The sequence below is a fragment of the Lacerta agilis genome, chromosome 6 (genome assembly GCF_009819535.1).
Source record: "Lacerta agilis isolate rLacAgi1 chromosome 6, rLacAgi1.pri, whole genome shotgun sequence".
Lineage (NCBI taxonomy): Eukaryota > Metazoa > Chordata > Lepidosauria > Squamata > Lacertidae > Lacerta > Lacerta agilis.
In genome coordinates this window covers 2,675,993-2,703,981 of record NC_046317.1, presented here as the reverse complement: position 1 = coordinate 2,703,981, position 27,989 = coordinate 2,675,993, and the positions used below count along the sequence as shown (strand labels likewise).

General features: G+C 43.5%; 1 protein-coding gene across 1 annotated transcript; it reads right to left on the bottom strand.

The window, feature by feature from the left end:
* Nucleotides 1–3: 3 nt before the first annotated feature.
* On the bottom strand, nt 4–27,989 carry SELP (selectin P). Its single transcript, XM_033151224.1, has 18 exons — nt 27,817–27,989; nt 23,673–23,745; nt 22,476–22,859; nt 21,338–21,445; nt 17,378–17,566; nt 16,024–16,203; nt 14,582–14,767; nt 12,559–12,744; nt 11,749–11,934; nt 10,356–10,541; nt 8,148–8,333; nt 7,611–7,796; nt 6,747–6,932; nt 4,888–5,073; nt 3,914–4,036; nt 2,605–2,635; nt 1,328–1,383; nt 4–779 (listed from the first exon to the last, which is right to left on the bottom strand). Exons 1-17 carry the CDS (start codon nt 27,862–27,864, stop codon nt 1,329–1,331), a joined length of 2,679 nt encoding a protein of 892 aa, XP_033007115.1. The 5' UTR covers nt 27,865–27,989; the 3' UTR covers nt 4–779; nt 1,328.

Sequence of the window (27,989 nt, the reverse complement as noted above, 5' to 3'; positions counted from 1 at the left end):
AGAGATTCCTGTCCTGAGTGGCAGCTGGCATTCTCCATAGTATAGTTTGTGCCCCAAAATTAACAACGTTTTCCTAGTCTGGACAGCAAAGCAAAGGTAGGTTTTACTAGCATGGTATGTGCATATTACATGATCTAGTCCTATCTTGGCAGTGATCCCCATGTTTGTTTTAATGTTTGGGTTTTTTTTTTTAAAGGCAGCCTTACAACAGGATCTGAAACCAAGTCTGGGTGAAGAAAATAAATCAGTATGTCCAGAAATATTTTACAGCAGCTTTTGACAGAGTTTTTCAGCAACAGCATCTCTGCAAGACCTTTTAATGATAAAGGTTGAGAGTTGGCAGGAGTCTGACAGCATAAGAAGAATGCAGGTCATCTAAGATAGACTGGTGATGAAGGCAAATGATGAGACAATTTGAAACCCATTAAATACTACAGTGCGGATGATGACTGGAAGCACAGAGCAGGATATCGGGGAGAGCTAGATGCTTCAAGCATACGAACGTAAGCAGGGCTCGCTGGATCAGGCCAACGCCCCAAATAGTCCAGCATCATGTTCTCACAGTGGCAGAACAGATGCCTGCAGAAAGCCTGCAAGCAGGACCTGAGCACAAGAACAGTTCCCTGCCAACCCATGGTATTCTGAAGCATGAATTCATTCCATCTCCAGCAACCAGGCAGCAGAAGCTCTCACTGACGGTGGTGGCACAGATTAATGAGGTTGCAGGAAAGTCCCATTGCATCAGCACTTTTCTTCCATGGACACGATCCAGATGAGTTCTGTGTGGATACAAATGAAATGCAGGAACACAGCTTACAATCACAGAAATAAGGTAGGTTCTAAAAATGTACATTAACATGAGCACTTTGAATTGGGCCATAAAACAAACCAGCAACCAATCCAGCTATCTTAAAGCAGAAGTTATATGAGAACTAAGTGGAACCCCAGTCAGTAATCCAGCTGCTGCATTTTGCTCCACTTGAAGTTTCTGAGTAATCTTTGAGCACAACACCACATAGAGCACATTGAGGATTAAGCATGCAATGTGGAACCACACTAACAATAGCGCTTCCACCTAACAGTGTTAAGAGGAGCAATACAGCATTAAAGAGCCCTGGTACAGAAGCAACCTAGTTCAGTTAGTTGCCACACATAAACCAGCCACAAGAGGGCATAAAAGTACGGGCATCCTAAGCATCACATTAATGCAACACAGTGGATTAAAAAGTGTTCTGTAAGGAGAGTATTTACAAGATGCTCAAATTCAGAAAGGAGAACTGGGCTAGTGGGTCTGAAACATATCAAAGCAACATAATGGCAGGCTTACCTTAAAAAGCAGAGCTGAATCCTGCGTTGGAGAACACACCAGGTGCTCCCAAATCACTATAAAGGCAATACAAACAGAGGGTTGTTTTTCTAGAGATGGTGTAGCCTGGAGAACAAAGGGCCCAATGCTCAGAAGGCACTTTTGCTCCATTTCTGTTCCCGCAGGAAGTAATTTTAACTAAGCAAATTGTCAGGATGCCCTAGCTCAAGTTTCTCTCCCCCTCCCACCCTATTTTTGTTTTAAAGGCTGTGATTGCTGCGCTAAACCTTCTCTCATTCCCAGAAGAAGAAGAAGAAAGCCAGTATCCAGTATCAACAAGAAGTATACCTAAGCAAATTCTATTTGGCATATTGCCAGGCCTAGCAATATAGCACAAGAAGTAGGACCAAAATTTATAAAAATAGGAACACTTGTGAAATGAAAAAGTCGGCAAGAAGCTATAGACCATACACTGATTGCTGCTGCTGACATGTGACCGCCTGGTAAGTTTGAAGAAGGTGCAAATTGGCTTGAATGTGGGAGCGTGTATTATCATTCCAATTCCATCAAGAGCAAAATAATCATGAAAACACATTAAAAAGATCATCTGGATGAGCCCAACCTGTAATTTGCCTGCCCTTGCAGCAATGTGGCCCTCATTTCAGAAGTGTTCATCTTTTCAAATGCTGTTGCCTAAAGTTATGTTTCTGAGTAACAAGAGTTGGTGAGAAAAGCACCAAAAGTTCAGCCTTTCCTAACTGTAATTTCAGCTATGAAGAGAGGTTGTTGTACCGAAACAAAAGAAGCCTTGGGGTGGGGCAGATGAACAAGACTGACGACAGAGATCATTTGGACAACCATTTACTTTGGCTTGAATCAGAATCTTGGTTGGCCATATCACAGGAAGTACAGTACAGTATTTTTCTGCCTGCAAGGATTGAGGGTGCCAGAACACAGCTGTACCTGAGCTTTCAGATGCTGAATGACTGAGGCTGCAACCCATGCACATACAAGGAAGGAAGGAAGCCCCATTTGTCTCAATGGGACTTACTCCCAAGTAAATATGCTTAGGATCATGCTACACATCTTGTTAACTAAAATTGTTTGACCAGATCTGAATGACAGATCTACTGTCTCTGTGTGTTTGTTAATCTTTGCCTCTCTTTTCAAAACAGCTTGCAAATCTGTCAGAATGGACTCTGGTACATTAAATCTTATGCCTCATTAAATTATTAGTCATCATTTTTGAATACTAGAAAAAAGAGGATGGTCTAATTTCATGTAGTAATTCATAGTACCTGGTATGGTCAAGGAGCCTTTTCTTTTCCCCTGACAGAGTCAAAGTTGCCATTGGATGGTGCAGAGAATTTGAGAAAGGGAGAGAGAGATTCAGTTATTGTCATTTATTTATGTAAGCAGCAGATAATATACAAAGTAGTGATAGATGGAGTAATTCCATTTGCATTCTGCCACTCCACCAAAAAGCAGAGGGAGTCAGATGGGTTTTTCTTCATAAAACAATCCTGAGAGACTGGTTAGACAGAGAATTCCTGGCACGAAGTTCCCCATTGAGTTTCACCCCTAGTTCCAGATACAGAAATATGTACAGCAAACAATGCTATGGCCATCCTGACTATAAAAGATCCTTGGCTAACAAACTTGCAGCAAGTCAACTGGTTATATGATTCCCATACCTCAGTATTAAAACATTTCTTAAATGGAAATGGATACTGCACCCCCTCACCCCCAAAAAACTCCCCACACTATATTTCCCCCCATTGTGAAACATGATGACTAAGGTGGGTGACATTTGGCTTCGCACTCTTGCGTGCTTTCCTTTTTTGAAAGTGTGCAGATGCATCAGTCCAGAAATGCCTGCATGCATGTCCAGAACAACAGGTAGGAGGTAGGAGGTAGGAGGAGGAGGGGACCCGGGGGGGGGGGGGGAGAGAACCAACAACAACAACCCAGATACCTTTTGCTAAGCTCTGTTCACATAGTGAAATAGTAATGAATATCCATGACTGAAAAAAGGGTACGTGTAGAAACTAATGCACACAGAGAGAGAAAAATCTAATTTCCAAGGTAGGGGAAATAAATGACTTATTTGATATAAGTCCCCCATTTTAAAGCACCCATATATCACAAGGTGCATAAGCTGCAGGTGTTGCTTGTGGCACAGGGGGTTGGACTGGATGGCCCTTGTGGTCTCTTCCAACTCTATGATTCTATGATTCTAAGTGGGGACTGTGGTAGCAGAATGCCACTGTACCACTTCTGAATGTAAGTGGGGAGTCATTTTTAAATCCCCAGCCCCACCGTGCAAAAAGGTGCCTGCATGTCAAACATATCAGAAATAAGTCTACCACAAAACATCTCTCAAATTTACAACACGAGAGGAGGATTGTTTTTACACGAGAGAGTCACCCTGGGACAATAAACACACTCACACAGCCTGAAGTGCTATGGAACATAACTTTACCACTTTACCACCACTTTCTGCATATCTACCGGTAGCTCCTCAAGAAGATGTTAATCAAAATAAAAAGTTGAAAACATGACCTGGTTCGGGGAAGCAAATAAGTTGGGGCACCTGGGTTTTCTTACCTTTTTTCCTGAAGCGTCTGATAGCCACAGTGATCAGACTCCCAGAAAGCACGAGGGCAATAGCCGATACTGTGGCTCCACCAGTATAAAGCAGAGCTTTTGTGTAATAAGGGGCAACATTTTCTGGAATGAATAACAAACATAACGGTTGGAGACTGAGTCACCTAAACTCTTCTCAGGTTCTTCATTTCCAGTTCTATGGTCTGCTGCCTAGTGGCACCTTCAGCATGACAAACCCAAGTGCTGCAGACTGTGATCAAGCCAGAGAGACTTCATGGCAATATAGTCACTTGTATGATGCTCTGTCTTCTCAGAGTCCCTTCCTTCCTGTACCATATAGGCGTTGGCTCCAGCGGGTCGAGGTTCTGTGGGCCCCCTCTATCTTTTTTTTAAAAGTTTGGCTGAGGCCAAACACAGAACCCCCTCAATGTTCCCCAGAAGATGGTACCTCTGCTGTACCAGCAGCACTTTGCTCCCCCAGCAACCCAGGTGGATTTAGCTTTAGCGGCCAAGACCAGCCTGGACACCATCAGCTGACCCCAGAAGCCACCTGCAACCCTTCCACCCAAGAACGCTCCTCAACTATCAGTGCATGTCTTACTTCTAACAGGAATGTTTCACGTGTCCGCAGTGCCACCAACTGCAATAGTTCTGCAAATGTACAGCAAACCAAGCTGTCGGTACCACCAGCTGGCTACCATCCATGATGCCAGCAGAATATTTCCTTCCTCCTGAGCCCCAGGACAGTTCTGCAACTTTTCTGGGAATTATTTTCTTTTTTAAAACAAAAAACAAAAAAACAAGGGTGCTTCTATGCTAAGCATTTTAGCAGAAACTATTCACAGGAAAATCACAAGTCTTTCCAGTTGTGTGGAAAGCCAATCGGTAATTATAGCTTACAGTGGAAGAAGAATAATTACATAGGGCTAGAAGCCACCCATCTGGAAGCCCCCTTGAAAAGGGGCTACAGGTACCTTGACAAACAGGCATCTCGGGAGACCACTGGCCATCGGCCCGGCACTCAATGCTGCTTGTTCCATTGAGGTTGTAGCCCTCAGCACACTGGAAGAGACATGTCGACCCGTATCTGAAGGAGTCCCAGGGACCAGAGCAATTCATCTTCATCTTCTCCAGAGCCTTCAGGTGGGGACACTTTATAGCTGTTGGGGGGATGTGAAGAAAACATGAATACAAACTTGCTTTACACATTGGATTAAAGGAATGTTATGCTATTTCTAAATATAGTGTTGTAAGAATTAGATAAACGGCTTAATAAAGGCTGACAAGTGACAGAGGCAACTGTATTTATGTGATATGTCTTGGCTGTCTCTTAGTGCAGACCCAGGTATCTGAGTCTGAGCTTCCACAGCTGCCAAACTCCAGGAACCACAATCGGCAGGACTGGCAGCAGCAGATATGTTCCATGCTTGAAATAATATTTTATTCTCTTGCTAATTATGCTGCATTAAATGTGTATTCTGTTGTTGACCTCCTGTGTAATGTAATATTTCAGTTTTCTGTTAAATAGGTTGCTTTGAATTTATACTTTATATTTTATATACTTTCTTCAGCAATGTTTTATTCTGGATTGTTTAATTTGGTGTTTTAACGTAGCTTGTGAGCCACTTTGAGATTTTTTTTCTTAAAAATATAAAGTGATATAGACACTAATAATAATAATAATAATAATATAAAACCTGTGGTGGGTGAAGCTCACTATTCATCAGAAAAATAACCCAAAACCAGATGTTGCTGTCAAACACCAGGCTGGACATAATATTTGGCTGCTATCTGGGGAAACCAAATGGAATACCCTGATGTTGTACAGTGAAATAAGAAGTGAAACGGGGGGGGGGGGGAGAAAAATATAGTTCACCCATGTGGGGTAATAATTAAAGACTTGGCTGGATTTCTAACTCCAAAGTGTGGGGCTAAACACACTCTCCAGCAAGAGTGAGCCCCCAGGAGAGTATTAAAATAAAAGAATCATGCAGCATAGTAAAGCATGGGAATAATAGGCTGTTAGACCTTTTAAACATTCTAGTCTGCTTTCAGTGCTTCCTCCTCTACCCCCTTGCAATGAACAGACCACACTATTAGTAAGTTTAAATGCTTTACTTACAAACTCCAAGTGTCAGGTTCATGCATTATCCCATGCAGCAGCAAGTAGAAATATTGGGTTTACAAAACACAGGAAAAAATTTCTGGAGCACGCAATCTGGGCTTAAAGCTTCACACGGTGGAAGAGAATGAAGAAAGAAGCTTCATTTCCTCCTTCACAGGAGGTGAGAGAGCATGACCAGAGTCTAGCAATACCCCAGCTGGATGGGCAGGGTATAAAACATAAATTATGATTATGATTAATATTCTGTGATCTTAATCCCTTAATGCATTAACTAGCCCTATACTTGCTAACTGGCCCTATATTTGACTGCAATTTCCCATAAAAACACCAAGGCAGAAATTGAAAGCGTGATAAGACATGCAAGGATCTCGTCAGTGGGGTATGCCTACAGAAGTGGTGGCCAAACTTGGCCCTTCCCATCATCCCTGACCACTGGTCCTGTTAGCTAGGGGTGGTGGGAGTTGTAGTCCAAAAACGGCTGGAGGGCCAAGTTTGGCCATCACTGGCCTACAGCAAGCATTTTGTATCACTTTTCCAGTGTTGAATAAGGTATATATTTTGGCCTCTGAAGCCACCGTCATAGCCACACACAACACACCCTTGGAAAGAAGCCCTGATCCAATTCTGGGGAGCAACCTTATGACAAGCAGCACCCACTGTTTGCCCAAGCCTATCTCAGAAGGAACCAAGGTTATCTGGAAGCCCTACCTTCACAAATGGGCATATCTCTGCTCCAGTTTCCCTGGTCTGTGCACTCGAGCTTCTCTGACCCAACCAGCTCAAAGCCAGAGTTGCAGGAGAACATGCAGCTGGAGTGATACGCAAAGCGGCCGTATGGATGAGAGCAGTTTCCCTTGCCCTTGTCTGGAGTTTGCAGGGATGGGCATTGGACAGCTGGAATAGGAATGTAACAGATTATTTAATGTACATGAATATTGGATGAGTCACATACACTGCAGCAGACCCATATTCAAATTATAAAGTGTTTCTTTCCCCTGGCTAGTGACCATATTGCAAGTACCCAAGGTATCAAAATGCAACTGTATGATTTTATGTTCTGGTCTTCCTTCAATGTAGAAAGCTTCTGAAAGAGCATTTTACAGGGTCAGTTTCTGTCAGGGAAAGAGGGACCACTCGGGAGGAGCAGGGAGAGAGAGAGGAGAAAGCTAGAGCTGGGAGAAAAGATAGCACCACTCTCTGTCCCCGACCTGAGATAAAGGAGCACAGCCATTGTCGGACTGTGCCCTGAATCCCCACATTGGCAAGGCGGTGGTCCAAAATATCGTGGTCGACCATATCAAAGGCTGCTGACAAATCTAAAAGAATCAGCAGGCCCGAACCGCCTCGATCCCTGACAGTTTCCTTACAAGGAATGGGAGACTTGTGGCATTTTTGTCGTATACTTTAATTTCCAGTCATAGGCATAGAACTCTGAGGAGTTATGGGAAATGCATTTGCTGCAGGTGTCAGCCAACATGGCACTCTCCAGATGTTGGCTAGGAGAATGGGAGTTGGAGTTCAGTCACCTCTGAAGGGTAGCACACTGGCTGCCCCTGGTTTGCTGGCACTGACCTTGACACTGCGGCATTTGTTCAGTCCAGCGGCCTTGAGCTGTGCAGTCAAGCATCTCTAGTCCAAGCAGCTGAAACCCAGCACTGCAGGAGAAGTTGCAGCTGGAGCCATAGGCAAAGTGCCCAAGAGGGTGGGTGCAATTTAAATGGCCATTGTCGGGCTTAGGTAGACCTGGGCACTTAACAGCTGAAGCAGAAAGGACAAGTAAGCAACAAAGCCAAAGTTATAAATATGGTAAACTGAAGAAAATCCATTGATGAGCATATTATTATTATTACTAATAAAGCATTTATTATTTATATAGCAAAACGTGTTGCAAAGGCAATGCCTCCATGAAGGGAATATTTATGCTACAGAACAGCTTAACGCAGATGAAATATCTATTACTATTTGTTGCTATTGTTTTATTAATCTATGTATTTCCTTTTACATTTGTGTCAAGGCAATTTACAAATGTTTCATAAAAACAGCTAAAATAGTTTTAAACACGGTACAAAGAACAGTTGACGAGGGTCCAAGGCTGCGTGGAGGCCCTACCTTCACAAATAGGCATATCTCTGCTCCAGTTTCCCTGATCTGTGCAGTCAAGCTTCTTTGAACCAACCAGCTCAAAGCCGGAATTGCAGGAGAAGATGCAGCTGGAGTGATAGGCGAAGTGGCCATATGGATGAGAGCAGCTTCCCTCGCCATTGCCTGGAGTTTGCAGGGATGGACACTGGACAGCTGGAATTGGAAAGTACAGATTTCTCAATATACACCCCAAATAAATAGGTCACTTCCAATTCAGCTTGCGTTCTATGATATCAAGTGAAAGGTACTAACTTTGGGATTGGGGCCAGCCTGCAGATAGATGGCGGTTAATTCCACCTCCCCACCCCACCCCCTGATGAACTGTGTGCTCATGTGGCACCTCCTGAAATGCTACTACAGCAACTAAGCACATTTTGAAGCTTTGACACCCAGGACATCAGTGCTAAAAAAATCTGAAAATTAACAAGGAAATAAACAACTACAGTATCTGACTTTTAGAAGACGTCTGAAGGCAGCCCTGTTTCCAATGTTTGATGTCTCACTGTGTTTTAATCTGTTGGAAGCTGCCCAGAGTGGCTGGGGAAATCCAGTCAGGAGGCATATCAATAATAAACTGTTATTACTATCATTATCTATGAGGTCCAGTTGTACTCCAACTGGCAGCAGTAGCTATCCAAAGTTAATTTCAAGCAAAGGTCCTATTCTCTGCAGCTGCTGCTTGAGAGCCTTTTAATTGGGAGATGCTAGAAATGGAAAAATGCAACGCATGTGGTCTTAACCGCTGAGCTATGGCCTTTCCTGCTCACATCAAGGGTCTGCCCTCTTGATATACACACAACGGCAAGTAAATTGCCAACCAGCTCCACATCTTACTCTAAGCATAAAAAAGCACCAGAGAAACACAGATCCATACAGAGATGTGTCCTAAATGGCCAATAAAATTATGTCAATTTAATTCACTTATATCCTAAATTGTATTTAGTCAAAGGCAATTACATCTCCATTGGGTGCGCTAAAAATAAATGGATGGTGCATCTGGGGCTGTGCTGTCTGCATGTCTGGAGTGAATGTGTTCTGCACCTCTTCTGAGCATTTTGGAGAGTGATACAGATGATGTAGCTCTGCTGGATCAAGCTAAAGGCCCATCTAGTCCTACATCTTGCTCTCACAGTGACTGACGTGATGACTATGGGGCCTAAGCACAACAGCACTCTCCCCACGTGATTCCCAGCATACTGCTTCTGACAGTGGAGGTACAACATAGGACATAGAACACATACGGAGGAGCTGCCAAGCAGATGCCACAGTCACCATCACCCAAAGCCTGCATCAAGGCAGGCAACTGTTGTTGTTCTACACACCCGAAGTTCAGGTTTCATACTTTTCAGGAGGAGGGTGTGCTACAGTAATTCACTTTAGACACCATGGATTAGTGTCCTTATTTCCACATCAGTCTGTGACCTTGTTAAGGAAGGTTGCCCCTGTGATCACTCCAGAATAAGTACCCAGTTCTTGGTATTCAATCTGTGCCCTGTTCCTTCGCTACTTGCAGGGCACCCAGTCAGTTTTGTTTATATTCCCAAGTTTCAGAGCGGTAGCGGAGGCATCCCCCTGGGGGCGGGGCGTCGCAATGTCGCAACGCACGTCAGGACAGGCTGCGCATGTGCAGTCCATCCCGGCCCGGCACCGCTGCTCCCACGGTGACCGGGCGACCCGCCAAGCAGGCGGTGGGGCTGCCCCATCCCTATGGGCCACTGCTCGCTCGGCGGCTCGCTCAGTCGCCGCCGACTCAAATGCACTGTGCATGCCCGGAATTTCCAGGCATGCACAGTGCATCCCGCCCAGCGCTGCTGCTCCTGCGGCGACCGGGGGAGCCGCTGGGTGAGCAGCGGCTCATGGGGCTGCCCCGTCCATCCGTGGAGCAGCACGGGCGGCGGGGAGTGGCGGGAGGGGGCCGCCAAGTGTCACCCCCTCCCCTGGAACTCGGGGTGCCCCGCCCCCATCGCCCCGCCCTTGCTACGCCAGTGTTTCAGAGCAAGATCTTGTATGAAACTGGAGAAAAATCAAGAATTGCTGTTCCCACTGCTATCAGTGGAAGTATGACACCAGAGGATCCAGTTTGTTTTTCAATTTAGCAAAAGCAACATCTCAATTTTATATACTCAGCTACCATCCATTTCCCAGCTGATTCCCAAGAGTATACTCAGCACTGACCTTCACATAAGGGTGGTTTCTCCGTCCACATTCCCAGAGCTGTGCACTGAAGATGCTCTGCTCCAATTTGCACAAACCCTGTATTGCAGGAGAAAGTGCAGCTGGAGCTATATGCAAAGTCTCCATTTGGATGAGAGCAGTCAAATTCTCCATTCTTTGGGACATCCAGTTTGGGGCATTTAACAGCTAGAATGAAAGAGAATGTTCAATGCTGGTGAAAGGAGCAACTATTTGTATTCAGCCCAGATTCTACCAGCCACTGGAAGAGGCAAGTCCAGGCATGAAATGAGACCTATTCTTCTGGAAAAAAAGCGAAGGCAGTTATTTCAGGGGTGCTTCCAGATATAAGTCCTCCCTTGCATATAAGGTAGGTTCTGCTCAACAAACCTCCATTCTTTTTTCATTTAATTCTTTGGCTTGACCCCACCATTTCTCATCTGCACCAGTGGATGGATCATGACAGGATGTGTCTGGAATTAAAGTATTTAACTCATTCCTCTCACAGAAACATGTGCACACGTGCATGCATGCAGGTGGTTCATATATCTGCATGTGTTCCTTATTTTGTTTTTGTTTTTTTAAATAAACCAATCCCACAAGTGTGAAATAAAAAAAGCAAAAGTCTCATTGACCAATGTAGAGATTGATCCCATCAATCCCCCTTGTCACTTACCACTGCAAGGTGGCAACTGAAAACCATAGGCACATTTAAAAAATATGTTTTCCATCAGAAGCCAAGAAGCACCTTACTTTTGCCATTTTGAAAAACAGCCTTGTGTTTTGTCTCTTCTCATCAGGACTTCCTCACATTCTGCTTTCTCATGCTCAGGAAAAAAGGCATCACATGCACTTAACATTATGTTTAGGCAATGTGGTGCCTCCCCCCCCCCCCAAGCAAAGAGAAAGCAGCATTTGAAGAAGTGCCTGATTTTCCATGCTATAGGACCCACATTTTCTTCTCATGAAAACCTTCCGCAACCCATGACAAACAGTATTACAATACAGGCAGCAAAAGCCAAATTTGTGGCACATGACCCTTCCTGTGTCAAAAACCACAGTCCCGTCCCCCCCCCCAAGTCCTAGTGGTAAAAGTGCAAAGCAGCACAAACATACACCCACACCGAAGGGCTTTTTGAACTGCTGTTCTATATCTTTCCTATCATTAAGAAATTAGAAGGGGAGAAACTGATGAAAGGAAGATAATTTCAAAACAATGGTGCTGCTGTGATGTGTATACCTCCATAAGAAGTCTGAGCAAAATGCTATAAGAAAGGGCCACCTGGGAGCAACCCAGGTTCCTATAAGGTAGCCAGGCTGGAGGTGCTCAGACTTGAAAGACCCTGACCAGACAGAGTTTAATCACAAAAACAGGCAGTGAAAAGTCCTTAGTTACCCTGACATGTTGGCAACGGAGCAGTCCAGTTCCCAGTTGCTGAGCAGTGGGTTGCATTTCTTCCAGCCAAGGTAAATCCAGGTTCGCAGGCAAACTCACAGGTAGATTGGAATGCAAACTCTCCATTTGGATGAAAGCAGGTCATCCTCCCTTGCTTGGGGGTCTCCAGACTGTGGCACTGCATGGCTGAAGATGACAATGGTGATGATGGTAGAAGAAGAAGAAGAGGATAAGAAGAAGAGAAGAAGAGTTTGGATTTGATATCCCGCTTTATCACTACCTGAAGGAGTCTCAAAGCGGCTCACCTTCTCCTTTCCCTTCCTCCCCCACAACAAACACTCTGTGAGGTGAGTGGGGCTGAGAGACTTCAGAGAAGTGTGACTAGCCCAAGGTCACCCAGCAGCTGCATGTGGAGGAGCCGAGACGCGAACCCGGTTCCCCAGATTATGAGTCTACCGCTCTTAACCACTACACCACACTGGCTGTGAGAGAAAAGCCAGGGGGGAGAAGGGGGGAGAGAGAGGCTGTTGCAGAGTATTATTCCTTTGACCCAACCTCTACCCCTTGCACATATTGGTGTTTATTCAGGTCTTGTATGCTGCAAATGTGTTGGTGGCCAGCAGGCCAAGGTGTGAAACACATCAATCGTTAGGAAAACTGCAAATTATAAGCTAGTATATTCAGGTGATGCGTTTCTCTAGGAACTATGGCTTCTGGAAGAAGTCAGGAAATATGTCATTTTATCCTTATTCCACCACCTCCTATACCCAAAGAAGTAGATTTCTGGAAACTTAAGAATGGTGGCCTAACCTTGGCAAGCTGGGACTGCTGCTGTCCATTCTCCAGATGCTGTACACTCCGTCACCTTTTCTCCAAGTAACTGGAACCCTTCAGTGCAGTGGAAGGTGCAGAGAGATTGGTACTGAAATTTCCCATGGAAATCAAAGCAGGTGCTGTTACCATAAGCAGGAGGCTGCAGCAGCTGGCACTGAACAGCTACGGAAAGCAGATATGCAAATCAGGCAAGAGGGAATAGTTAAGAGTTGGAACTGGTGCGATTGCTTCTCATGTCCTGCACACAGTTTAGCAGAGGTGAAAGCAAACAGTGTCTGTGTTCAGTCTCAGGGTGAAACTAAATAGCTCAGTTGGTTAGAGCACGGTGCTGATAATGCCAAGGTTGCAGGTTCAATCCCCATATGGGACAGCTGCATATTCCTGCATTGCAGGGGGTTGGACTAATAATTTATTCTTTCTACTCCACCCATCTGGCTGGGTTTCCCCAGTCACTCTGGGTGGCTCCCAACAGAATATTAAAAACACGATAAAACACCAAGCACCATCAGAGTCCCTTCCAGTTCTATGAGTCTATGATTCATGCAATAGTGTAACACTTCTGAATTAAAAGTGGATCTGACATCAGGTCCATATCAAGTGTGGAGGTGAAAGTAAGAGAGGGTTCAACTGCTTCCAGTCAACCACCCCACATGCATTTTATGTACATTTGGCAGCAACCAGTTAGGGACTACCATCATTGGGACTAGCCTGATTCTTGGGACATTGCCAGATGACCTGTTTATTGGGCATTCATCATGATTTGTTTGCAGGGAGGTTAGATGGTGGTGGGCCCCTCCAGGCTGGTGTTTTATTGCAGATACGTTCTACAACATGTTCTTGAGACAAGAGTAGCACATTAGTGGTGGGTTTATTCTGCTTCAATTTGTTCTGTAATGCTTTCGCGATGCTGTCACATTATTGTTGACAGGAGGGGCCAAGGGACAATAAAAGCGTAACAAAAACCAGAACATTTGTGCTACAAAAAGTTATGGGGCTTCAGCAGGAAGTTACAGGATATGCACTAATTGGAAGTGAAGTAGTGCAACTGCCCCATAACTTTTGCAAACGCAAACAGTATTGAAAGATGGAATGTGTGTGACTGCATTGATAGCATCATGAGCACAAATAGTCATGAATGCACAATGAAAAAGATGTCTGGAGGAGCCGAGTGTGTCAAGGCAAATGTTATTGCACACTTTCCAGTGCATTTTCCTTTGTGCAACCTGACTGACTTTCTTGATTATACAAATTATGAGGCATAGAAGAATACAATTTACAGCCCAGTCTGGCATGCATGACATACATATTGTAATTCTTTCTTTCCCTCTTTCCCCCTTTCCTTCTCCACTTTTCTCCTTTTCAACTTTATAAATTCTAATAATTATTGATACAAAATACCTTTTACTTATGGTCACTAATCAGGCAACATACATTGCTATGCATCACTTCATATCTTTAATAATTTTGGCATATATTAGGTACTGGACTATATCAACTTTGTTGTTATAGGCAAAATTATCTGATGGTTTATTGTTATTTTATTTTTTTAATGTCAAGTAATTGCTGCATGCCATATGCTCTATTGTAAACAAACAGGTAGCTCAGTGAAACCATGTTAAATAGTTTTAAAATGAGAATTAAGAAAAACAAAAAATTAATAATTGTGCAATCTGAACTTGCTGATGTGTGAATGAATCCCACAAAAAAACCCACAACAGTCCGTAGATGCCCTCAGTTACCAAGCCCTTGGAACACGATCATATTGTGTATTGTGTATGATTGTGTATTGACAAATTCTGGACAGCAACATACTGTAAAACATAGTATCTCTCTGGGCTCACTGACTAAGTTCTTGGCCTTGGGTCCTGCCCAGTCCTCCAATCACTGCACAGCAGGGTCAAGTGGACAACTGTACAAGGTAGCTGCAGCAGACCAGTAACAGCAAACTGAGACACTAAATTCCTCTGGAGGCCCACAAAAGTCTATATGGATGGCATACCGTGACAAACAGGTACAGAGGATGTCCACTGGCCAGATGCACTGCAAAGCAACGTCTTGGGGCCACTGAGTTGAAAGCCAGCTTCACAACCAAAATCACAGGTGGAGTTGTAAGCGAAGTCGCCCACTGGATTTACACAGTCCATTGTTCCTCTTGTGGGTAACTCAATTTGTGGACATTGCTTAACTAAAGAAAGAAAAAGGGGTAAACTAGAAACAGATATCTTCAAAACCACGATGCAAGGGGTATGTTTGCACTAGATTTATTTAGCATGTGGGGTTTATAAACCATGAGCCTCACATACTACATTTCGCATGATGCCAGCCTATCTCCTTCCCAACACCAAAGGCACCCATCCTCCCAGTTCTGCTTTAGTAAGTCTTGCTAGAGACAGATGGATGTCTGACTTAATTTGACAGGGGGACAATCTGCCAATCTCCAACAGTAACATTAAATCAGATTGCTCTTCTCCCATGGATTTCTAGCCTTCACGGGTGCAGAGATAGTTTAGAATTAGTCACAAATCAGCTAAAACAATTAGCAACAAATACATTCATGATCTTAGAATCACAGAATTGTAGAGTTGGAAGGGACCCCTCAAGAGTCATCTAGTCCAACCCCCTGCAATGCAGGAATCTCATCGTAAGCAGATGGCCATCCAGCCTCTGCTTAAAATGTTATTCAACTCAGCAGCTTCAGAATTGAGACCCAGCGCCAAAGATACGGCTAGCCACAGATCAGATCAGTCACTAGGTTTTTGTGGCCTACTGTCCCACCTTCTCTTTCCCAAGGCTTCTGCTTCCTCTGTCCTTCCTCGCCTAGGCCACGCATTCTCTGAACCTTTGCAGGATTTGTGCAGCTCAAGGCAGTGGTCTCGGGTTAATAGGCAGGGTAAAAATACCCCCAAATAAGTAAGCAAATGTTGGCAGTTGAAAACTCACTATAGCACAACAGCTGATCCCATACCAGGCAGGAAGCTCCTGCTTGCCCTGCCTCTTGCCATTAGGGTAGCTCAGCCAGCCTCTGTCAAATCCTACTACATAATTCCTTTGTTTTTGAAGATATATATACATAGATTAATTTTTAGAATCAGAAAAGTTAAGGTTCTCACTTTTTACTTGCTCTGTGCCTTAAAACAGCAGCCGGATACACAGAAAACAAGGAATTGAAACTTTCAAGGGGGGGGGGGAGCTAACAACCTTAAATGCAATATGACCACCAACAGTAATTTGGAATCATCCAAATTTATGAAAGTGATGTACAAAATGTTCATTCCATGCATCTAAATTAGTTTTCCAGGTCAGTATATACAGTACTTCTGGTCTTGGCTTTTGATAGCCAACAGCTGGATCTCCAAATATATTCATCGTACACCCTAAGTACTACAGAGTTCTGAGACAATAATACCGGTATTTGGAATGGAATTTAGAAGGAAACTGAACCTTGACATATTGGCTCCAGGGAACTCCATTCTCCAGATGCTTCACATCTAGTGGTCTCTACTCCACTTAGCAGAAAGCCCTCTGTGCAGGTAAAGTTGCAGCTAGTCTGGTACTGAAATTTCCTGTGAGAGCAGATGAGTTCTCCATGAACAGGGGTTCTTAATGGCCGGCACTGGATGGCTAAGGAACAGAGAAGGGAGGATTCAATCAGGCATGTGTACGCTATGCATGATGGGACTTGCCTATTATTATTATTATTATTATTATTATTATTATTATTATTACGAATGCCGTCCATTTGTTTGGGTTGCCCCAGCCACTCTGGACAGCTCCCAACAGAATATTAAAAACACAGTAACACATCAAACATTAAAAACTAGAAGATCAGGATTTTGGTTATGAAGGACATAGATTGAAGATGGACTTCTTGCTTATTGCTCGTTTTATCTGCAAGTGCGCCGCCTAGCCCCCACAATTTAGGGGGCCGGGGCTGAGCGACGTCAGCACCCCACATGCTGTTGATGTGTTGTGCGCACGCCACACAGCTTGCACACATGAAACAAGCACAGCCTACCACCACCACAACAACTTCACTAGGAATATCTCCTGCAACTAGGGATGGTGGTGAAATGCACTACAAGCGTACTGAGCATTGAACTGGCCTGTAATCTGCTTGTCCACTCTCTTTTGTGAAGCGGTCTTGCTTGCAGTGACTTTCTGAAGATTCCTCTAATACTGCTTCTTTTATTTCAGGGGGTAGGTAATTTTTTTTTTAATATGATGACATTTGTTCCTATACAGTTTAGTCTGCTGCTGTCATCAACAACATTTAATCTTAACTGTCTGCTGAAAGGTACATTCACATTAACTTCTGTCTCATTTATTCACAGTTGGGGTGATTATGTTAGCCATTAACCACCATTCACTTTTATTGTTTTAATGTTGACCTTTCTCTCACTCCCCCCACCCAACTTCAGCCAAATGGCATACAGAAAGCACAGTCATTGTCTTACGTCTTAATGTGGGCACATGATATTTATTAATGTAACCCAAAGTGTTACTTCACTTGTATTTTGTGAATCTGGTGCAAATATTTTTGTAGTAACATTGCTGCATTACTTATTATAATAAATTATAAATTCATAATAAATGGTGAGTTTTTCTACCATCCTGTGCTTACTGCTTTTCAGTTTTGACCAATGCAAAAATGAAAACGGCATTTTTGTTTGTTTGTTTTCTGGGCAAAGTGTGTGGGTTGATGGGGTGTGTGGAATAAATTACAACAGTGCTTGGCTCAGTGGGCCTCTTGCTAGTTTCTGGACCTTGGCAACTGCCACACCATAATAGCACCTACCTACACACTGCGGTATCTCTGCTGACCAGCTCCCAGATGGCAAGCACTGCAAAGTGGCCAGGCCATTCACTTCAAAGCCTTCATCACAACTGAAGCCACAGCTGGAGTTATAACGGAAGTTCCCCAGAGGATGACTGCAGTTCATGCGCAGTGGTCTAAGTACAGCATCCAAGTCCTTGCATTTCACAACTAAAGGGAGACATTGAAATACCAGGTTATGCCAACATTACCATAAGCAAATGTGTTTCTAACCTCTCTTTTGAAAGGGATTGTGGAGCCGAAACATTTGTTTCCTGAACCCTTGCTCACTCACTTATAATATCAATCCTTTCAGATCTTGTGTTTCTTTGGAGCCAAAACGGCAACCAGAATTTAATTCTCTCCCAGCCAAAGCATGGTGTGGCCAACTTGAGTTAAAGTACCTCTTAGTGGTGGTAAAGATGAGTGACTAACTCAACCACCTGGAATTTATCATGGTGGCCCTGTTCTGCCTTAGGTGCAGGACCAGACAAGTTTTTCTGGGCACATGAACAACAGTGTATTGGGGGGGGGGGTTGGCCCCTTTCCCCTCAAACCACACCCCTCAAACTCAAATAAAAGTTATATTTAAAAGACAGATACATTTAACTGGAAATCTTACAAGACACATTTGCAAGTGTGAGAATGAGAAATCCCATGCATGTCAACTAGGAAGCAACCTGTATTCAGTTCAATGGCGCTTACCCTGGGAAAGGGGATAAGGAAAGCAATGGCTCCAGTGGGCTGTGGAGTCGGCTCATGAGTATTTAGGTCAGCATTTCCACCCATCCATTTCTAAGTCTCCTTTTAATTTCAAATGTGCACTTTGCATCTCAGTGATGCTGACAGCATGCTATCTTTTTGGAATATCTGTACAGAGCCTAAGCAACAAGGTTATAATTTAGGTTCTGCCCATTTCTACCAGATGCAAGGCAGACACCTTGCGCAAAATGAGGAGGGGAGAAATGCTTTTGTTATATTCATCACTTATTAGTACATCCACTTCAGATTCAGTGTCTCTAGAACAGCTTTCTGAAAAAAAGCTTTGTTGTTTTCAGAATATCAGACTACAGCTAAACTCAGTAGAGCAGAAACAGTAGTAAGCTGGAAATCCTGAGGTCTAGAAAGCTGGATTTCTCATATGTGTGTCTGCCAGAGCAGCAGGTAGGAAAGGGTGGATGGGAGAAAAGTTAAAGCCCTTCCTAAGGCTTCTCTCCTCTAGATCAGGCATCCCCAAACTCGGCCCTCCAAATGTTTTGGGACTACAATTCCCACCATCCCTGACCACTGATCCTGCTAGCTAGGGATGATGGGAGTTGTAGTCCCAAAACATCTGGAGGGCCAAATTTGGGGGTGCCTGCTGTAGATTCCTGCTCCCATTTGGATTCCTTGACCCTAGTTCCTCTGGTTTAGCTCTTAGGCTGCATACACACAATACCTTTGAAATACATTCAAAGTACATCCTTTCCCTCGAAGAATGATAAACAGTATAGTTACAAAGAGTTTCAATTCCAGCAACTTTTAACAAACTACGGTGCCCAGAATTATATTTTTTTTTAGGGTGGGGAGTGTGCTTCAAGTGTGCTTTAAAGGCATGGCGGTAGGTGCACAAGTTTATTCACACAACTGAGGCACACTTTTCACCAAAACAGTAAACCTGCATCTCCAAGCAATACCACTTCAAACTACAGGTTAAGACTTGCAAGGCTGATATATTCTTTAAAAACCCCTTCCTATAGAAAACATCAGGGAGAAGACTCAGCTAGAATCCAGTATCTAGTTCTATATATTTTGTGCGGAGGAGGCACCAGTCATGTGAGCCCCCATTCACAATATGAAGTACAACTCAGAGGTGAGTTTTCTCCTTATGGAAATGGGCCAAACTTGCCCTTTTGATTCCCCCAAACCAGGGCCACAGACTTTTAAATTACATCCCAAGAGTGGCTGAAAAGAGTTTGTACATTTTGTTGCTCGACTTAAAATAAGGTTACCAGACGTTCCCATTTCCCGGGGACAGTCCCCGGATTTACAAATCAGCCCCCATAACAAAATCCATTGAAGTTGAAAAGTGTCCCCGGATTCGTTGAAAAAAATCTGGTAACCTTAATCTTAAAACCCCTGGCATGGCTTCCAACACAGACATTTCAAAGGAAAATTATATTGAGCAGAGCAGTAATGTTATTTGTGATGCATGTCAGTCAACACAACAGGGCTAAACATTTCTCACAGAGCAATCTTTGTTATCACATTCCGGCGTGCTTCCTTTTTGGGGCATAGCTACACTACAAATGTAAACTAGTTTTAAAAATAGTTTCCTCTTTCCAGAAAATTCTGGCTACTGTAGTTTCATGAAGGGCAGGGGGGGATGTCAGCAGGATTCTGGGGGGGAAGCCAAAACACTTAAGCTTTCTTTTAAAAAAAAAAAACAACACAATATAAATTAGCAGCATAGAACAATAATCTACATAGGAAGAAAGCTGACAAAATAGGAGCATTTGCAAAAGATGCTACTGGTTTCATCACATAAGCTTCATACTGTGAATGGACAGAGCCCTTTACTTAAATGTCATTTAAGTAAAGAAGGTAGCACCAGTTCAAACCTCAACAAAAGCCAAGAACTGGAAAGAAGCATTCCTCAGCCGAGAAGAGAAGCAGTTTCTCCTGCTCAACAAAAAGTTTTTCACAGGAAAACCTCTTAAAAGATATACAATAGAAATAAATGTAATTTTTGTATTTTTGTGGTGCTCAGGAGACTGAGCAGAAAATCAAAATTCAGCTTAGTCATGAATTCACAAGAAGGCCCTGAAGGAAGTCCCCCTCACTCTCAAATGGGGACCACACTGGCCTTCCTTACATGGAAAGTGTACGTGATGCACTCAGAACCATACCCTCCAACATTTTTCCAATGAAAATAGGAACGTCCCATTCCATAATGATAATTTTACTATTTATATCCCACACATCTTACTGGGTTGCCCCACCACTCCGGGCAGCTTCCACCATATATAAAAACGTAATAAAACATAAAAAAAACTTCCCTATACAGGATTGCCTTCAGATGGCTCAGGGGTCAGATAACTCCATACCCTCCAACATTTCTCCAATGAAAATAGGGACATCCTAAGGAAACGTGTAAGGACACGGGTGGCACTGTGGGTTAAACCACAGAGCCTAGGGCTTGTCGATCAGAAGGTTGGCAGTTCGAATCCCCGTGACGGAGTGAGCTCCCGTTGCTCGGTCCCTGCTCCTGCCAACCTAGCAGTTCAAAAGCACGTCAAGTGCAAGTAAGAGAAATAGGTACCGCTCCGGCGGGAAGGTAAACGGCATTTCTGTGCACTGCTCTGGTTCGCCAGAAGTGGCTTAGTCATGCTGGCCACATGACCCAGAAGCTGTACGCTGGCTCCCTTGGCCGGTAAAGCGAGATGAGCGCCGCAACCCCAGAGTCGTCCGCGACTGGACCTAATGGTCAGGGGTCCCTTTACCTTTAAGGAAAAGTGGGACATTCTGGGATCAAATCAGAAACTGGAACGGCTTCTCTAAATCAGGGACATCCCTGGAAAATAGGGGCATCTGTACATATCATTTCCCTATTGTTCATGTTCATGTTCAACTAATAAAAAAATAAAAAACCTGCCAGTGAGTCTAAGTGATATGTACAATTGTATAAACAAATCAGATAAGGGAGCTGAGGGAAGTCAGAGGAGGGTAGGAGAGGGAGGGGAGGGGGGAAAGGGGAAAATGTAATTGGTTGTAGTGCTGATAAACTGTATGGATTTCAATTTCCTTTAATAAAAATTATATAAAAAAAGAAAATAGGGGCACTTGGAGGGTCTGTCAGAACATGTAACTCAAGCGCTAATTATTCTTATATGTTTTGTCTGCACGTAACAAGTATCCATCACCCATCCATGATTCTGGTCCTTGGGTTGTTAGAGGACTCACCATATTCACACTCAGGCCCATAGAAGCCAGGATAACATTGGCAGGAATAATTCCCAATGGTCTCCACACACTCCCCATGCTGACTGCAGGACAAAGGATGGCAGGAAGCTGCACAGAAGACAGAACTGGATTAGAGTTGCACCATCTCTTGAAACTTAGAGCTCTACTCCCAAGGGAACACAGAACTGCAGTTGCCAGGATCTCTTTGGAGAAGAGAGGAGGGCTGAACTAGTTAGCAGCCTATTTCATTCTGTAGTGTTGATGTGAGAAAATGGAGGCCAGTTTCTCCTCTGTTTAGTCCAGTTGCAATCAGTCCCTACAAGCATAGGAGTCAACTCCTAGGGGACCCCCAATAAAATATTGATAGCCACTGCCATTCAAATGGTGTGTGCACTCTACATCTTGTGATCAATTACGTAGGGCGAGGCTTACCTGCCCCCCCCCCAATATTTCATTCAAGTTGGCACCCCTGCCTACAAGGAATTCTAATGCTGCCATGTAAACTCAAGTAAAAATGAAAAACTAGCTAGAGGCCAAGGAGGACTTTAATAACTGCACAGAACAGGGAAGTATGGGGTGAGAGCAGGTCAGCCATGTAGTGTGAACAAAGTTACACATATAAAAAATTTCCTCCTCTAACCAGCTATTCTTCTCGTAACAGAAGGGAGCTTTGGGCCCATTCTGCAGAATTCAGTACCTCTGCATATAAAACTGTGTTCACAGTATTATGATAAATTTTCACTGAAATGCTGGTCAATTTAAAAAAAATAAAATTCACAAATTGCTGCAAAATATGGAGAACTGAATATTAGACTGGAAAAATGAGAAACTAAGTCTGGATCTAGACACATCAAAGAAGCATTTCAGTTAAACATGTTGTAAATCTAAAGAGGGGAATCCAGAAGGGAAAAATGATACTCTACAGCGCCATCAGGTGGCGCAATGTTATATCATATATATATATATATATATATATATATATATATATACACACACACACACACAGTGTATAATGCATGTAAATCACTTTTTCTTTACCAAACTAGCTGAGTCCTAAGAGAACCGAAACTGATCAGTCCTTCCATTCCTAGCTGTTGGTATTCCACAGCTATGACCCAGTACGGAATGCTTTCATTACCTTGGTAGCACAGTGGCAGTTTTTTGTTAGTACAACGTTCATCATTCCATTTTCCAGATTCGACAGGCCTTTTAATGTATATCTCAACACAGTCCTCTCCAGACCGCCTGTTGTTGGGTTCCCGAGAAGCCCAGTTTTCTGCTTCCTTTGTCAGGATCTTGCCCGTTCCCACCCAGGTCCAAACATTGTTAATCTTCCGGATCCCAATCCAGTAGTACGTGCGAAAGTATGGAATGGTAGCATTGAGATAGGTGATTTCTTGTTTGTTCTGAATTGCTACCAGGTCAGTATAGTGCTCCTGGCAATATCTTCTTGCCATTTCCCAGTTCCTCGGTGGCATCGGCCCATAGTGGTAAGTCCAGGCACCCACAGAAGAAAAGAGCCCTGCCAGAACAACAAGACGCATTAGGAAAAGGCTGCAATTGCAAACAAGCATCCTGAGTACACAGATAGTGATGAATACAGCTGGCCTGCTCTTATTAGAAGCACTTTGTTGTTGTTCAGTCGTGTCCGACTCTTCGTGACCCCATGGACCAGAGCACGCCAGGCATGCCTATCTTTCACTGCCTCCCGCAGTTTGGCCAAACTCATGCTAGTTGCTTCAAGAACACTGTCCAACCATCACAGAGGACAATGCATTCTACAGAACAGACTCCATGCTCAAAAGGGAGAGGTGGCACTTTTGAACTGATCCTAACAGTTGAAAATCAAACAGAAATTAAAGAGGTGCAATTGAAGGAGGGAGCAGCTAGCCTATTGGACAGACGTATTTGGAGTGTAACAAGGATCTTCTACTGGTGGAGGGAATCATTAATATTTTCTCTTGGAAACCCCATTAAGAACTACTTCGGACAAAGAACTTAGCAACATTACATTAGTCAATAAGTGAGTATTTTCTTCAAAAGGGCTACATCGGAACTTTTTACGGTTTTGTGCCACCTGCAATATTTTCCTGTTGTGACTATACCAGGAGACTCTTCTTGGCATGGCCTTACAGGGCACTTGTTTTTATGGGATTGCCAATGAAGCATTCTAGTTTCCATTTGGAATGGTGAGAACAGCAGAACCCAAGCAGCCTCAAACACATTTCTGCTTACACAACTCTTCTCACCCCCAGCGTTGCTTCATATCCTTCCTTGGCAAGATCAAAGTAATAGCAAAATGACTTTTTTTCCAGTAAATTTCATAAATACTTACCACAACTAATGATAGTAAACAGCAGCATGTGGTCAGCTGTTCCTCTAGACCACAATCTTCTACTGGTTACACCCTATTTGAGGATGCAGATTTGTTGTTAAAGTGACATTGTGCATACAATTTTAAATGCAAATTCATAAGCCTCCTTATACAACCCATCCAAAATTGCCTTTCAAGGGTCAAACTATATGTAGCAACATCCACACAATTAGCAACTGTGCTGTGCAGATGCTTTTTTAAAAGCAGCAAACATGTGAGGAGCTAATGTGGCTCAGGTGGGCTCCGGTGGTGCAAAGGATTAAGGCAGTTTTCCTCAACCTTTTTCCAACCCTGGCCCCTTTCTGTGCCCCCCCCCCCGGTCCACAGGGGCTATTTAAATGTTCCATGTGTAAATAGGACATGTTTTATTTAATTTTTTTATAATTTATACAAAATACAATTACATAAAAAATTATACTTTTAAGTATTTCTCTATCTATCAATGATGACCAGAAACAAGTGCTGTGAATTCTGCTGACACTGATGTTTCTTTGCAAGAAGCGCTCATAGAGTTACAGAGCAGCATAGCAGCCAAAGTAACTTTCAGTCAAGAAAAACACCATTTTTGGATAAAGAGTACAATATCTAAAAAGTTTCCACAGCTTTGGGATAAAGTAAAATTGTATTTCATGGTATTTCCTACTTTGTATTTGGTAGAATCAGGTTTCAGTCGTGTTACTCATTTACTTAGCCTGAACATAAGGACAGAGGTGATCTTCGGTTATCCCTCACAGCAATAGAACCAGATATTATAAAAAAAAAAACTTGTTTCCCTCGCTCCCTATATTGTTGCTGCATGTTGTTCTGCTGGACCTTCCTATGGCATTGTCAGTTGCTGTATTTGGGGCCAGGTTGGAATTTTCCCAGCTGGCAAACGGGCTCCTCCCTTCTGGTTTTTGCCACCCTCACAGCAAACATCACAACTTTGGTGCTATAGGCACTGGGTGAGGCATAGTCTTGGACGGAGGACAGAGGGGAGGTTGTAGCCCCTGCCAGCCCCTCTGAAAATGGGGATCCAGGAGAGATTCTTCTGGACTCAGCTAGACTGGTAAAGAAAAAGCAATTTATAGGAGTTGTGTATGCGATATAACATTGTGCCACTAGATGTTGATGTGGAGTTCCATTTTGCTCTATCTGTTTTCCCTGTTTAAAATTACAATGCTTTAAACTGAAACACTTATTTGATGTGTCTAGATCCAGCCTCTGTCTGGACGCCCAGGTGGGGGCGAGGGGCCAAGCTCTCTCCAGGTGCACGCCATTGGGGCAGCTACTCCTTGAAGTAAGCCAAGGACTCCTTCACTTCTGGTTGACGCCAAATGCAAATCCTTCTGTCAGGCAGGCCGGAAGTGGTGGGTTCTACCCAATGCCTATGCCAAACCTCTTACATCTCTGGTCAACAAAGTTGTGACCTGATTTTACCCAAACACTAGTTGTTGTTCCTTTTATTCTTGGAATTTAGGCGGTCCTCGGGACAGGAGGGACGTCTTGCAGCACAACAGCAATGCTGGGCTAGATGGGGCCCTGGCCTGATCCAGGAGACTCGTTTTAGGTTCTTATGTTCTAAAACTTCACTCAACCAGGCCCCCAGGAAACCTCGTGCTGCATCTTTCTTCCCAGCAACCTAATTTTTCTCTCCAGAAATTTAGGAAGAGGTTGAAACATCTGCAGTAAGACTAGGCATTTACAGTATAAATAATAAGACTGCACATATTTTTCAAGGGTGCAAGTCCCATCTGCACAACACCTTTAAAATAGTCTTATGCCACTTTAAACAGTCCTGACTCCACACTTGGGAAGAGGGATTTTTTTTGTTAAACCACTCTGAGAACTGTAGCTCTGTGAGGGGAATAGTGATATCCTAACAACTCTCAGCACCCTCAACAAACTATAGTTCCCAAGTTTTCTTGAGGGAAAGCATGACTGTTTAAAGTGGTATGACACAGGTTTAACTGCATAGTGCTGATGGGGCTGCAGTCTATACCAGGGTGGGTGGAAGGTAGCTCAGAATCTGCTGGTAGGTCTCTGGGGGATATTCAGCAAACCACCTCCAAGGATTTATGCTTTCCAGTTGTTTAACAGTACACACCTGAAAATCAGGCTGCTGAAATAAAGAATGTTTGGAACAGATTCCCCCTCCCCCCCCCCGGTATCAGTTCTTGTACTGAAAAAAGATTCCAGTGCTAAGGTGCACTTTGAGTTGCCCTGCTCCTTAATTCCAAGCATATGTCTGCCACCGCCAACTTCCTAAGCCACGTGTCATGACCCCACTGGTGGAGTCCCCTTCAGAGGAGGGCCTGGTGCATCCCAAGGCCAACATTACAGGGGGACAAGGAAACAAACCTGACCCTTCAGGGTGGTTCAGCCTCTTTCCCAAGACATAGCAGGCTCTGGCTCAGATGCAGAGGTGAGGATTGAGCTTCCCCCAAACCCAAGAGAGCATTTGCTTGTGAAGGCACAGAAGCAGTCAGCTGCCAGACTGCCTGCTTGAAGACCAAGGTGACCTGGAGAGTGATGTGCTACTCATGAAGAAGCTACTCCATACAAGTAGACCAAGCTCAGGCAGCCCAGGTGGCCTGCAGCTGTGGTCAGGGCGAAGCTCTGGGGCACATGCCCAAAAGCCTTCAGTTCCTTTCAGAGCAGGCTAGAACAACATTCTTGTATGTTGGTTAGCTGGTGCTTCGATTGCTCTGGGTTTGACCTCAGACCATTATTGGATCTTGTCTCTTGTGTTGCCTTTAGACCGTTCCTGGAACCTGCCTTTTTGGACTGTGACCTCACCTGGCCTTTCAGGTTGCCTGTGTGTGTGGATTTGGAACTGCTGGCTTGGTTGTAAGTCACTTTGGGTTGCCCTGGACAAGATAAAGAGACTAATTAATTAATTAATGTACTCTCTGAAGCAGGGCAGCACCCCTGCTATATACAACTTGGTTGCTGTCCAATTCAATGGGAAATGTATGAGCATGAATTCTATGTGTTTCAGTGGGACTTATGAAGGGGGCTTTCCCATCAGCTCATACCAAAGAAATATTTATTATATGTATATATGTATATGAAGTAAATACACATAATTTCTTTTATTCATACAAATTATAATGAAAGATTTTTAGATACTGGCTTCAGCTGCAACTGCATAATAAAACATAGTCAAAATTAGCCATTGCATGTACTTCTAACATAATTTTAATTGTTACTAATGAAATCTCAATAGGTTTTTCCTTGTTTAACTTAAATCAGAATTGATTCTGGCATGTCATTTCCACAAACTGTATACTTAATCCAATAAAAACCAGGCTGTCCTATTAAAATCCATGACACCCAAATTAGGCATAAATAAACTGGCCAACTCCTTTTAAAGCAATTTAGCTATGACCTTTATACTGTAGTAGTGTATTATTTGAATGCAGTTTTTTTTTTAAGAACAACCTTTTTATTAAAAAACACACTATTTTTACTGGAATTTTCAATACATGAGAAAACTGGAATATGTGGCAACAGGCCATCAAAAAAGAAAAAAACAGATTAAATACATTGAAATAAAGCATGTATAAGGAATAACAGAAAAGGAATACAGAATATGCTAAATAAAAGAATAAGTTTACATTGTCATAATTATGCCATGCAAATCATTTGATTTAGTAAATTGAATTACAACTTTTGCAACTCCCCCATTAGGTTCTTCATTTGTGGATGTGATCCCTGAATTGTATGTACAGCACTAGACTTCTAAATCATAGTCCCACTATTTCTGCTACAAGGGCTCTGGCATGCATGCCGAAGTAATATTATTATTGTGAACAATGTTCATTCACTGTTCATTCAATTTCCTAACCCCCAACCTTCCCCAAATTTTCCTTGTTTTGACTTGGGGGCATCACAGCTCCCAGCCCCAGCCCCATACACAGCTTCTGAGTTTTTCCTCAAACGTTCACATTTTTTCACATTCACATGGTCACCAGTGGAGATGCCACTCTCCCCAATAATTTTGTTTTCCATTACTTTGCCAAAGATAGAGGTAAACTACATAGGAAGCTAAGAGCATACTCAACTGTCCCTTATTCCTCCATTCTATGGATTTGCCACATATCCATGAAGAAACTGCACCTACCACGTTTAATGCAGAGCCTTCTGATTTCTCCTTTCTGTGCTGCTTCATATGTGGATAGGCATGAGTATGAAACACCTCCTTCCTCCCCGCAGCCTTCTTGTGCCAGGCTAACACTTCCTCTAAAGCAGACTGGAGCTGATTGCATCCTTTTCCTATTGCCTGCTTTCACTGTG

Coding starts and splice junctions, on each gene's coding strand:
- SELP (XM_033151224.1), bottom strand. CDS start 27,864: ATGAAGCAGCACAGAAAGGAGAAATCAGAAGGCTCTGCATTAAACGTG. Junction 11,935..12,558: donor AGCAGTCCCAGCTTGCCAAG/GTTAGGCCACCA, acceptor TGTCATCTTCAG/CCATGCAGTGCCACAGTCTG. Junction 4,037..4,887: donor CGAGATGCCTGTTTGTCAAG/GTACCTGTAGCC, acceptor TATTCATTCCAG/AAAATGTTGCCCCTTATTAC.